A 13,289-nucleotide genomic window follows, 5' to 3' on the forward strand; every position below is an offset into this window, starting at 1 on the left:
CTGAGGGACCTTCTGCCCAGAGCCTGTACAAGATGCATTTCACCTGAACGAGCTGGGTCCCAACTGTCCATGCGCCTCTAGTGGCCTGGACAGGTGTAAAGGGCAAAGCCAGCCTGTCTCGCGCAGAGCCCTCTCGGGCCTGGACGAGCGAGGCTGAGGCTGCCGCCCCGCTTCTGCTCAGGCAACTCCAAGTGCTAGGTGGAGAAGGGCAGTCATGCCAACCATTTCCTCCCCAGCACCCTCTTCCCCTGCTTCACCCAGGCGCCCGGGCAGGACGAGACAGCCCTCACTGCTGCTGCTCTCAGGACACAGTGGGCTTCCAGAGACGAAGCAGCCACAAGACACAGGAACCAGAGGCCCCCTTGTACACAGACCTTGTTACAGAGCATCCTGATTCTCGCGACACCTGCCTAGGGCTCACAGGTAGGACTAAAAGAGCTACAGGGGAGGGGCAGGGCAATGGCCGGAGGCCAGCGACCCGGGTCCCACACCAGGCCCGGCCCGGCCCGGGGCTGACGGACACAAGGTGAGGGAGCCTGAGGCCCGGGGCTCACGATCGGCTCAGAGGCCCCGAGTCCCAGAACCAGCTCTGTCGGGAGGCCCATTCTAGTGCTTCAAGCTGGGGCACCAGGACAGGTGGGCACGAGGGCCGGCCCGGCCACCACTTACCATCTCTGCTCTCCAGCCCTGGCTCCCTCAGGGTGCCGGCCACAGGAGGCTGGCTCTGGCTGGGACTCTGAGCCGGACTCGGGCTGCTCCCGTCGGGCTGGTCCTTGGCCCTCATTTCTTCCTGCCAGAGGGTGGACTTGGTGGTGGGCACCTTCTCGGCACTGGGGATGCTGCTGCTGCTGCTGGTGACAGCCACCTTGGCCGGCCCTGGCTCCTGCAGGGGAGAGCGGTGTCCGTGCGGGCCCGGGAGCACACGGTCTGAGCTGCCCGGGTGCCTGGCTACCAAGGTCAACTACACCGTGTCAGAGGCCCAGAATGCCAGAACGGAAGGCTCAGAACACATGTCCTGGTTGGGCTGGAAGCTTTTTCTCTTCTGCAGCCCCAGCCAGCACCCCAGGTGGGAACCCAGGCCAGAGCTGGTGCTGCCCCGAGGGAGAAGCATTTGTGCGAGAGGTACTTAGCCAGACACAGAATCCAAGGCCAGAGCACACAAAGGACCGTAACTCCACACTGCAAGCCTAGAGCCCAGACAGGGCAGGGCTGGGACCCCCGCCACCCTGCGGCACCTGCTCAGGCCCTGGGCCCGAGTCCCTGCCCACCCAGGGCACTGGGGTGCCTGCTGCTGAGGGGCTGCCAGCAGGATGGCTCTGGGCGCCCCCAGAAATGAGGCACATCTCAGCTGTCTTTCCCCAAAACACAGAGACCGCCTGCTGGGCTCTCGGGGCGCCGCACCCTCCAGCCCTCACCAACCACCCCGCAGGGGAGGCTGCCTGGGCTGAGAGGAGGTGACAGCCCACGCTCGCCCGGCCAGTAAGAGGCGGAGTGGGGCTGTGAGCACTTTCCACCACCAGGCACCCCAGGAGCAGGAGAAAGGCCCAAGAGGGGACTTCACGTTGGACGGGCACCCCTGAGGAGCCACCAAGGAGCCCAGGCACCCTGTGTCCCAAAGTGAGAGACAGGCATTTCACCAGGTCTCAGGCCTCCTGGGATGGGATAAAGCCAGGATGACTCTTCCCACAGACCCAGGACACACCTGACCACCCATTCAGGCAGACCTGACTCCCCAGCTGGAGACTCCCGAGAGCTCTGACCCACCATGGAAGAAGCGGACTTCCTGGAAGAACATGGCGTGGTTTCTGACAGTTTCCTGAGACTAAAACAGAACCAGTTCCAAGGACCCGAGGAAGCCTGGCCCTGGGGCCCCTGCTCCACACCCCAGCAGCCATGCTTTCCTAAGCAGAAGCCCCTCTGGGTGCCGCTGCCCTGCCCCCTCCCAACAACCTGAGGCCTGTGCTCAGAGGCTGGGCGTGGCTCTGCTGGGCCCAGGGTGGCGCTGAGATTCCTCCTGCAGAGCTGGGCGGGGGTGACCTGAAGACCTTGCTTGGTGAATCTGTCCCCTCTGTGGAGGGGAGGCTGGACCAAGGGAGACAGGCCGCCAAAAAGGGTCGAGGGGGAGGGGCGGCGCTGTGCCCATGATGAAAGGGCCTTCCTGCCGGTGCTCTCAGCCCCACGCCATGAGTGTAGTACCCTGGCACATGCATACCCCTCTCTGATGCCCGGGGTGAGCCCAGCACTGGGTAGGGGGTGGGCTTGCAAGGATCCCCAAGAGGCAGAGGAAATTCCAGGCCTGACACGCAAGGGGCAGTGACTGGGAGCTTAGGGAACACGTTTCCCAGCACCAAGCGCTCCCAGACCTGCCTCCTGGGCCTGGGCCCCCAACCTGCGCAGGGCTGGTTGCACCCACAGATCCCTCCCAGGCTCCCACTTCTGGGGACTCACCCCAGAGAACAAGGGCCCTGGGGTTCTCTGGACGGTGGCCAAGGTCCACAGGGAGCTCCTTTTTCTCCTTTTGGTAGCCCTGCTTTCTCCTGCCTCTATGCCAAGCCTCACCGAGTCAGCAGGGACAGGAGGGCAGTCTGGCAGCAGGAACAAAGCCACCGTGGCTTGCAGGAGAGGGGCTGGTTTCTAAGTAAAGTCGCTTCTCTCCAGAGCAGCTGGGTGGACAGCACACTTCGCAGGGGCCGGGCCAGGGCCACATGGCACCAGCCCCACTCCCTATGCTGTCACCATCGTGGGAGGGAGGGTGCCGGGGCTCACGCCAACACAGACCCCTGGTGCCTGTGCGAGAGGAAGGAGGGGAAGCCCAGGCTCCCAGGTGGTGTCTCTGTGTGGCCGGGACAGCTGCACGCCCAGGGCTGTCAGTGCCATAATAAAGTCTGTGCTGTTTGGCTGCTCAGAAAGGGTTTTCAAAGCAGAGACGAAAGAGGAAGCAGGGCAGGAAGGCAGGCCCCAGTCAAGGGGCCTCTGAAGCCTCCACATGCTAAGCAGGCCCCTCTGGAGGGGGTTTCACAGAAAGCCTTGCTTGCTACCTCCGGGGCATGGAAACTGAGCAGGGACCCAGTGAGAAGGAGGGTCCTGACCCGGAGTGGGTACGGCAGCAAGCACCCAAGTGGGAAATAAGATACCTGAGAAGAGGTGGCAGCTGACAACACACGTGTGGGCCTGAGGTGGGCCGGGCCCTGGACCTGATGTGGGGCCTCACTCACGGAGAAAGGTCTGCTGTTTTATGGGTCTTTGAAGAAAGGCCAAGAAGCAAGGGCCAAGAGCCTGAGCAGGTAGGGAGACAGAGGATCCAGCCTCCCACGGCTCTGCCCAACGATCCGAGCCCCTGGCCTGCACACGGGGCTGGGAGACACATGGCCCCTGGCCTCACCCAAGTCCCAGCTCTGGGCTTTGGGGAGAGGGAGGTAAGGGCCACTGGTCACACCCTGAGTGGATGATCACTCCTCCTCTCTAGGCACCTCGTTACCAGGAAGTCTTCCCTCAAACAGGCTGAGCAAGAAGCAGCTCCTGGGAGCCTGTGCCTCTCAGGCTCCAGCTTCGGAGACTCTGGTCAGGGCCAGCCTGTCTCCACCGCCGCCCTGGGCTCTGCTGGGACCCCCACCCCCGGCAGAGAGGATGTCTGCTCTCCCCCACAGCCCAGTCCTCATCCCCCCTCATGTCTGAGGGGTGCCTGTGCGCTCCAAGGCCCCAACTCCCAAATGCCTGAACGCCCTCCTCGAAACAGGGCGCTGGGCTCCCCTGCCCGCCTGAGTTCCTAGAGCGTGGGGTGGAGCAAAGGGACACCTCCAGCCCCCAGCTGGTTTGATCCCAAACTCCGGGGCCATGAGAAAAAGGCTAGGTATGGGGTCTTGGGTTCTTGTCTCTACGGGGGCCCCTAAGGCATTAGGCTTTCCCCACAGCTCCATCTTGAGCTGCCGAGGGGAGGCCTGCTCAGAGACCCTCCCCCGCCCCCCGGACCCAAGTCTCCTCTGGACAGGCCCCACAGCCCTCCACGAGACTGACTGACAGGGGACTGTCCCTGATGAAGGCTCACAGCTTCCAGAAATCAGCAGCCTTGAATGGGATGCTCAGGGGAGCCAGGGCAGAAGGAAGAGAGACCCTGCCAGAGGCCGAGCAGAGGAGGCTGGGACCTCAGGACCCTGGGCTCTAAGAGACCCTCGGGGAAGTGGGTGATCTCCCCACCCTGCAATCACATGGCTCCTACTACCAACCCAAAATGTGAAGCAGCATTTGGGGGGAGAAGATGTCACAGGGGAAGGGAAAACTGGGAAGCAGGGACACAACCAAATTCCCCGGCCTGGTTGAAAGGGCCTTCTGTATGTGTATTTGCCTTATTTGGAGGCAGGAGCTCTGCTCCAACACTGTTTCCAAGGCATCGCTATGGAAACGCAATGGAACTCTAAACACCCTTATTCCGCCTGGGGTTTTCTCTCAAATCAGGAAGCTTTGGGGGATTTGCCTGTGTGTCTGCTGTTCCCCAGCAGGAAGCTCCACTTTCCGTCTCTAAGAACGAGTGCAATTCCATTTTGCCGACTTCCTGCCAGGGACACTACCTTCCAAGGGGATGCTGGCCTGGAACCCTTCGGGGAGGGTGGGCAGAGGGCAGACAAGGACCGTCGGTTGAGCAGGCCGGGGCCACACTCCATCAGCAGGAGGGCCTGTGCAGCAGCCCAGGGCAGGCGTAGCCAGGGCAGTCTGAGGGGGCGTGCAGGAGAAAGGGGACCCGGGCCAGCACACACCTCCCTCTCCTGCCCAGACCCCTGTCACTCAGGGAAGCCCAGAGGAGCCAGCAGGGACTGATGAGCCCCAGAGGGTAGCAATGGTCTCCACAGGAGGGCTGTCAGGCTCTGGGGCTTGCGAGATGCCCACGGGACCCCTGATCACCATCCTGTTCACTCTCAGGGGTGCTGTGAGGCTCAATCAGGCAAGGCAAGAGCACTGAGTAACAGGAAAGTTTGGGGCATAGAGGAAAGGAATCACATGTACGGTTGGCCCTTTGAACAAGCAGGGGTTGGAGCGCTGACCCTCTGAGCGGTCAAATATCCAGCACGACTTACAGTCGGCTCTCTCTATCCGCAGTTCTCCATATCCGCGGCTCCACGTCCACGGGTTCAACCAACCATGGACCGTGTAGTCCTGCTGGATTTACTATTGAAAACAACCCACATAAAGTGGGCCCACAGAGCTCAAACCCGTGTTGTTCCAGGGTCAACTGCACTGAGCACCCAGGATGGGCCCAGTACTTCCTTCCACGCACACGGGAAGCCGAGAACTAGACTTCAACAGGCCCGTTTTGCAAATCACCTCATTGAGTCCCTGAATCCCTTCCAGTGCCCTGAGCCCCTACAGACCAGCCAGGGGAGGGAAGGGCTGGACCTGGTGGGACCACCCCAGCCACCTCCCACTCTGGTCTCACAGGATCTGAGGCAGAGGCACAAAATCAAGGCCAGTGCCAGTGTTTTCCATTTATGGTCAGCCCAGAGCAGAAGCGGGGTCCCCCAAGAGCCCCTCACTTGGCCGGGACGCTCTAGGACCCCCCTGCCCAGCCCCCCTGTTCAGCCTGCTGTCTGCAGGATCACCTCTGTGTGGGGAGTGGAGCTGAGCTGAAACCCTTCCTCCCGGCTTGCTCCTGGCTCCCCCGCAGCGGGCAGGACGGTCGGGGGGGGGACGCGCACTGCGCTACTGCTGCGAACCCCCTGCCTGCGGGGCGGATGCCCCTGGGGGCAGCTCCACAGCAGGCCACCCCCTCCCAGTAGGGGTCCTGCCCTGTGGCTCGGAGAGGAGTGTGCAGCTCACAGACCAACAGAAGGAGGGAAGGGACCCCAGGGCTGATGGCCACCTCACCCCTGACGTGACCCCTTTCCCTTGAGCCCTATTCTAGGCTGGGTCCTGAAGCCCCCCAACCTCCTAGGGCGCACTCTCTTTGCCCCAGCTCCGCCAAAGGGACGCCAGCTGGCAGCCCCGCCCTCACCTGTGGTGTGGGGGGCTCCACCTTCCGCTTCTTCTTCTGGTTCTGCTTGTTGGTCCTGGGATAGACCGTGAGCATCTCCAGCCACCTGGAGAAAGAGGAGGGGAGAGCGCCAGTCAGACCCTGCTCTCAGGGACCAGGACTCCGCCGGTGCCCACCCAGCCTCCAGGCACCGGAGCAAGGCAGAGCACCACTCAGATCAGAGCTGTCACTGGCGGGGCAGGAAGCCCAGCAGCGCAGCCAGGACGAGCACAGACTGAGCCGAGGCCACACCCAGGCGCTGACCCCACGATGACCACAGCGCAGGCGGGGAGCGCCCTGCTGGCCTGGAGATGGGGCGGGCTCCACCCTGGTGCCGCGGGAGGCCTGACCGCAGGCCCCCGGCAAGGACTCGGCACCGTTTCTATTACTGACCTTTCTCTGGGGCCTGGACCCCACTCGAGGAAGGAACCCAGGAGTCTGCTACTGAACTTCCCCACGGCGGGTCACTTCAGGGGGCTGCGCAGCTGACCTCCCAGACTCATTCACTCACCTCTGGGCCCGACTTGCACAGTGAGGGCGCTGGCACCTCGGTTTTGGGGAGGGCCCAGCAGAGCTGCCCAGGGACCCTGTCCAGGGACCCATACCAGGGCCCACATGCTGGAAGGTCCGCTCTGGACCAGCAGCAGGGAAGGCCACGGGGGAGCGTGGGAAGCACAGGGACTGAGGCAGGAGGCTTGGATTCAGATCTGGCTCTGCTACCCTCAAACCATGACCCCAGGTGGCTCCCAGGCCTCTGGGCTTCGGTCTCCTGGTCTCTGACACCGGGGGCTGGATTAGGCCATGACATAACCACTGCTTGCCTCACCGGAGCTTCATAATTGCTGGGAAGGTTGGAGGAAGGGGAAAGAAGGAGGTGTGGTGGCGAAGGGCAGCCCCAGTGCTTTCTCCACAGGGGAAGGTACTGCAGGAGACGCTGGGCCACTTCTTCCCAGAACCCCAGGATCCGTGCTGGGCCTGCTGCCAGCCTAGGCCGACGAGCTGGTGGCGCTGGCTGAGCTGCTGTACAAGGCAGGGTCTGCACGGTCAGGGCCCTGGCTGCAGCGATGACCAGCACCCCAAGCCCGGGGCAGGGAGAAGGGCTCTGGTCTCCAGTTCTCAGAGGGGCTTCTTTAATTCGCGGGGGAGGGGGCGGGGTGGGGGCTGGTCACAGACGCCTTCTGGGATAGCCTCGGGGGCTGGGCTGCCGACAGCTGGCAGCTGGGCGAGCAGGACGGGGTGTGGAGCATCCCAGCGTCCGAGGTGAGGCCTAGCCCAGCGAGAGCTGGGGATTCTCAGTTTGCTGAGAGAATGAACAGTCCCTGCACTGTGCAGACCTGAGGCACAGGTCCTGCGCCTGGGGTCCTCAAAGCAAGAAAGGAGGCCACGAATGAAATCTGCACAGCAGCAGACGAGCAGACTCTCCAAGGCCCTCCTTCAGGTAACCTAAGGAGTTCGCGTGCTTGTGGGGTTAAGAGACCTGCTTTCTAGCCTGCCACGGGGGCTGAATTTCCTTTGGGAAGTTCACACCAAGACACCACGCCTGCAGAGGGCCCCTCTTCAAGCTTCACCGGGGAGGGGAGGGGAGGGGAGGGGAGGAGAGACTGCTCGGCAAAGTCACCTCATCCCGCAGGGCCCCAGGGGCGGGGGGCCGTGGCAGGGAGGGGCAGAGCCTTCGGGGTGCCCGGAGCCCCTGCATGCTGGCCCAGTCGCTCTTGAATGGCAACACTGACGAGCTGGGCAGACCTGTGCACCTCGCAGGACAGGGCCTCACGGGAAAGGAGAGAAGGTCTGCACCGCGGCTACGCTGCTGACTACGCGGAGCTCCCGGAGACGCAGGGACGGAGCGCCGGGCGACGGTGGGCCTGGCCTGCCCCACTCAGCGGTGCCGTGGCCAGAGGCTGGGGGACGCCCAGTCCAGGCACAGATAATGGGCCGTGTCCCCCGTACTGGGGTTCCTCACAGCAGCCCAGGAGGCTGTGTCTGATGTTACCCAGATGGGCTACAGACGTTAAAATACACCCAGGAGAGAGATGAGTGCGGGGAACGAAGACACGCGGCTGGTGGTGAATGTGGGCGCCAGGGACACGGTGGAGGGCCTCCTCAACTCTGAGGGCAGAGCTCAAAGGCAGCGGTATGGAGAAGAGGGGCAGCTGGGACCCAGCCCCGCCAGAGGCACTGAAGAGCCCCCTTGCCAACTCCTGCCAAATCCCACCTCCTCTGAAGAGCCAGGGGGAGCAGCACCTCCTGCTGTGAGGGGACAGGGAAAGAGACTCTCGCCGTCAGCTCTGGGACAGATGCGGCTGCCTCCAGCCGTTCGGGGGTCTCCATTCAGAGAAGACCCCGGAAAGAAGGCTGAAGGGACCGTTCTCTACTCCTCTCCCTTGAAGTCAGCACCTCTTTAAGGACCCATGTGGGGGCCCCAGAGCCCACAGATGAGGTTACCCAGCAAGGAGCCTTGCCAGGCGCTCAGACCCGGGAGCCCAAGGGCAGGGCAGAGGAGGGACAGAGGATGCAGACACAGTCTGTCCCCAGGGCACGCTGCCCCAGGCGACTCCCTGAGGAGGCCACGTCTCCGCGGATGGGGAAGATGAGGAAGCTGCTGCCCAGGGTTGAAGGAGCCCTCGTACTGGGCAGGAAGCAGCGAGGCCCAGCCCAGGATGAGGGGAGAGGAAGAGTGTCAGGTAATTGGCTCCGGCTCTGGGTTCGCCACCAAGCCACAACACCAGGCTCCAGCCTCAGGACCCCCAGGGCACACACCTGGTATCTCGCCTGCTAACGACCTTGTCTACCCACGCTGCACAGGAATGGCAGGCCCTGTACATGCATACAGAAGTGACCGAGGGAAAGGGGCTCAGGGACTGAGCCGAGGACCCTGCCAAGCGCCTGACGGAGGTCCCATCAGAGAGGCCCGAGACCACGTGGCACGCCACTACATCACTGACCTGGGCCCCAGCTCACATGCTCCCTGTTGTCCTGGGGACCTCAGACACCCCTTTCCCATCCAACGTCACCCAGACCCCTCCCTAGGACCCAGTTCCCGAGTGGCGGGGAAGAGATCTCCTCAAGGAATCCAGATGGGCAATGGAACCTCGGCCAGGCGTGCCTGCCAGACAAGGCCATGGCAGCAAGTGTGAACCAGGACGTGCAAATGGCTCCGTGCTGTCACTCACGCCTGGAGTGATTAGGCTCCCTGCATTTCCGGGGCCTCAGTCTCCCAACCGCAGAACGAGGGCTTGTAAAACCATTTACACTCTTAATCCACAAGGTTCTAAGATGAGGATTAAGGAGAAGCAGTGAAAGTGGTCCTTCTGTTAGGCCCTGGAGTCAGAAACACAAACCTGCCTCTGCCAAGGGGAAGAGGACTTGGGGTGAGCTGGCACCCACAAGGGGGCCTCTGAGCCCCTTGGCAGCACGAGTCTGGCCTCTGCTCCACGCCCACCTCAGCAAAAACAGGGTCTCCCGGCCACACTCTCACTTTCTCACTCAGCAGCCTTGGGCAGGCTGCAGCTGAGGCCCTGAACCCCAGGTCAGGGCTCTCAGCAGCCTTCCGTCTGTTGAAAGCGAAGTGTCTGATGTTCTAATTCCCTGTCTTCTGTGCTGTAATAATCAGCCCAGTCCCCCAACCCCTCTGGTTCACTTTTTCCTTCTCACCTTAAAAGACGACGAGATTCTGCATGACCCAGCACCCGAGCTCCCGGCGGGGCCGGGGCACCTGCTCCCTGCCATGTACCGTGTCACGTACCGTGTCATGAACCGTGTCACGTACCGTGTGTGGCTGGGAGCACAGGACTGGTGGCAGGTGCCCCAGGAGCAGGGCTCCCAGAAGGCAGATGTGGCAGGGTTCAGAGCATGGAGCTCAGCCCGCTGGCCTATTGGCTGCCTGAAAATCTGGGTCCCTCTACTTCCTAGGGCTTCCCCAAGCCTCTTCCCAAGGCATGCTGGAACTCTGTCCCTTCCACTCAGTTGAGGAAGGCAGTGCGTGCGGTCACCCTGCGGTGACTCCCATAGGCAGGCACGGGGCACACGAGGGAGACACAGGCCTCCACTCCAGGGCCTGCCGCTGGCGGAGGACGACACGCACTGGGACAAGCCCCACCCTTTATGAGCGCCAGCTGACGGAGCCACACGCCTCGCAGGGGAGGGCTTCCCAGAGACCTCATAGCTTGGAGGACGGAGGGTCACTGCAGACCGAGGGGAGGGCGGGAACGAAGGCGAGGAGCTGGGGAGAGGCAGCAGGGGGCGTGCGGCGACAAGTAGCTCAGCACGGAGGGACAGGGCGGTGGCGGCAAGGCTGCGGGGCTGAGAAGGGCCCCAGGGGATTTCAGGCAGGAGGGAGGCGAGGTCGGATGAGCTCTGGAAACTGAGCCCCTCGTGGCCGAGTGATAGATGGTTGGAGTGCAGTGAGAATGGAGCAGGGAGCCCAGAGAGAGGCTGGGAAGATGAGCCAGCGCCAGCAGAGGGAGGCCGCTGGGGGAGCGGGACGTGCAGGGGCAGCCTGGCGAGAGTGTGGACATGGGGATGAAGCAAAGGTGGGTGGAGGGTGAGGCCAGTTGGGTGGAGAGAGGGACTCAGAAGAGGAGACACACGGGGCAGAAAGTGAGGGCAACGCCAGCCGTCGTGCCTAAGAGGCCTGGTCCAAGGAGCTGCTGGCAGGTGGGGGCACCTCTTCCCAAGACGTGCAAAGCAAACTCACCCGCTGATGATCTCCTTGGTCTCTGCCCGGATGAAGTGCTCCTTCTCGGGGGTCAGAATGCACAGGGAGAACTTCTGGCCCGTTCGGCCCTCCCCATCCACCACGTCTGTGCACTGGTTCATGTTGATGGTGCCCTGAGGGAGGGTTGTGGGCTGCGAGAGGAAGAAGATGGGGCAGGGAGTCAGTCACTCTGGGGGCAGAGGAAGGCAGTAGGGAGTGTCCCTGCATCCCACGGTCCTTTCTGACCCTCCTTGCTTCTCCTCAGTCACCTGGACCTCTCACAGCTGTGCAGACAGCTGATTACAGCAGAGGACAGGGTGTGCGCTGCCTCGGCCCGGCCCTCACAGCCCGCCTTCCTACTGACCCATCTCCAGGGAGAAGCGGTGACAGGCCTGCTCTTCTCAGAGGATATCCAGCTGGACGTTCCTTCCCACTGGAGAACAACATCCCAGCTAGTCCTGGAGGAGGGCGGGGGGCCGGGGGGTGGGGACAGGCAGGAGACGCTCCTTTAGACAGCTGGGACGACAGAGGCAGCCAGGAGCCTGGTCTCAGGGGTGACTGATCCAGGAAAGCAGGGAGAAAAGCTCCGGAGGAGGTGGTTTCAAAACAGCAAGGTTATTTTTAGAGGCAAGGAGGGAGGGGACCAGAGAGCAGCACATCTTGGAGGCGGGCTGTGGGGCGGGGCGGGCAGGCAGGCCAGAGGCACACACGTCAGGGAAGCTCCCCAGGCAGGCCAGAGGCACACACGTCAGGGAAGCCCCCCAGGCAGGCCAGAGGCACACACGTCAGGGAAGCTCCCCAGGCAGGCCAGAGGCACACACGTCAGGGAAGCTCCCCAGGCAGGCCAGAGGCACACACGTCAGGGAAGCTCCCCAGGCAGGCCAGAGGCACACACGTCAGGGAAGCCCCCCGCCCTCCAGGGCTGCCCGTGAGGAGTGCTGCCAGGCTGCCCGGCCAGGGCCGGGACAAATAATAACTCCCCCTCTTTTCTATCAGCTAAGCTATTAGACACTGATCTTAGGGAGAGAAACCCAAAAATAAGAAAAGATGGTTTTAAGAAGTTCTTACTGAGGGGAAGGGTGAGGACCTCCCCCAAACATGAGGAGGCTTATGGGGAGGAGGCAGGTGACCATGGCTGCCACCACACCAGGTGCAAAGACCCCGCTGAGGGCTCTCACAGGGAGGCGAGCCCCAGCTCCGACTCCCACCTCCACCTCCAGGGCAGCTGCCAGCTCCCCCAGCTGCCCCACGGAGCCCTCCCCAAGCGCCCGGCACTTCCCAGGTCCTGGAGGAGCAGCAGGGAAAAGAGGCGATGGGGCTGCTGGGCTGGGGGCTGCCTTGTCCGTGCTCCCTCCCTCCCACCTGCCAGCAGAGGAGGGGGCCCCAAGCTCTTCTGACCCACCGCCACCTCCCTTCTTATCCCCTGGGGCCCGACCCCAGAAGCCAGACCCAAGGGGCACTGGGTTCCCCCAGTTCTGGCCCCGTCGCGGCTGCGGGCTCGCTGGGCCGCCGCAGTCGAAGGACTAAGCTTCCTGGCTCCCAGAAGCCTTTCTGTGGGGGGCCTCTGGGATCAGCCTGTCCTCCTTGGGCCCAGCTCAGAATGGAGGTGGCAGGGCAGGAGGGCCGGCCGTGAGCCCACAACGGGGAAAGAGCACGCACTCTTGCTGTGTGTTCAAAGTGTGTCCCGTCTCCGAACTGCCCCCCAGGTGGAGACGTGAGAAGGGGCCACACCCACGCCAAGCCTAGCGCCCTTGCTGAGTGAAGTGACCTGGTAGCATCTCTCCTGGGGGCTCCTGGACGGCCCTTGAGCTGGGAAAGGGAGCTTGGTGGGTTGTCCTCAACCAAGCAGAGGGGGTCCCTCGGGAGCAGCAGACAAGGGAGGTGGCCTGGGTCCCCCGCCCCGGATGAGTGTCTCTTCCCCCCTTCCTGCCCCGGCCCCAGCCCCTGCTCCCTTCAGAGGGTCTAACACTGGGCCTTCCCCGGCATCATGTCAGTGCCCTTCGGAACCGTCTCTGGGTGGCGACCTCTGCCCTCCTCCGGAGTCAGACTCCCTCAGGCAGGAACACTCAATCCCCGCTGGCCCTGACAAGGCACACGGCCTCTATGAGGCAGGTCCTCAGGGGGGACCCTGATGCCATGAGGAGTAAGGCACGAGCTCGAAGCACAGGCACGCCTGCGCACTCCTTCCCTGAGCGAGCCGGACAGGAGCAGAGGGGCTCTTCCTCCTTCATCCACCATGTTGCCGGCACAAGCGCATGGCCCTGAAGAGTTACCCGTCTGTTACACACACAGTACACGCAGGTAAGTTCAATGGGAACCATAAAAGACATCATCAAAAGTTCTAGAGTCTTCTTCTCACTAGACCACCTAGCGGGCCCCCTGGAGGCACACGTTCCTCTTTAGAGACCACTGCTCCAGGGCTCGGGGTACCAAGCTGCTCACTGGCCCCTTCTGCACAGTGAGTGGGTTCCCAGGTGAGTTTCCCTGCCGGCCCTGCAGCTCCGTGTGGTCACGGGACTCACTCACCAACTGCACCACGAGACTTCTGGCAACCTCTCCCTGACACGAAGGCTCTACCTCCTTCCAGAAAAGCTC

The 13,289-nt window shown here is 62.8% G+C and overlaps 1 protein-coding gene across 9 annotated transcripts in view; it reads right to left on the bottom strand.

Moving 5' to 3' along the window:
* The window catches only part of MPRIP (myosin phosphatase Rho interacting protein), a 127,869-nt gene that overhangs the window by 38,158 nt on the left and 76,422 nt on the right, over window positions 1-13,289 (bottom strand). For all 9 annotated transcript variants that reach the window (XM_082374483.1, XM_082374482.1, XM_082374477.1 and 6 more), the window contains 3 exons: window positions 10,695-10,846; window positions 5,984-6,068; window positions 670-883 (listed from right to left, as the gene is read on the bottom strand). In XM_082374483.1, coding sequence (XP_082230609.1) covers window positions 670-883; window positions 5,984-6,068; window positions 10,695-10,846 — 451 coding nt within the window. The remainder of the gene's footprint in view (window positions 1-669; window positions 884-5,983; window positions 6,069-10,694; window positions 10,847-13,289) is intronic.

The sequence above is a fragment of the Balaenoptera borealis genome, assembly GCF_965194805.1.
Source record: "Balaenoptera borealis genome assembly, chromosome: 20".
NCBI lineage: Eukaryota > Metazoa > Chordata > Mammalia > Artiodactyla > Balaenopteridae > Balaenoptera > Balaenoptera borealis.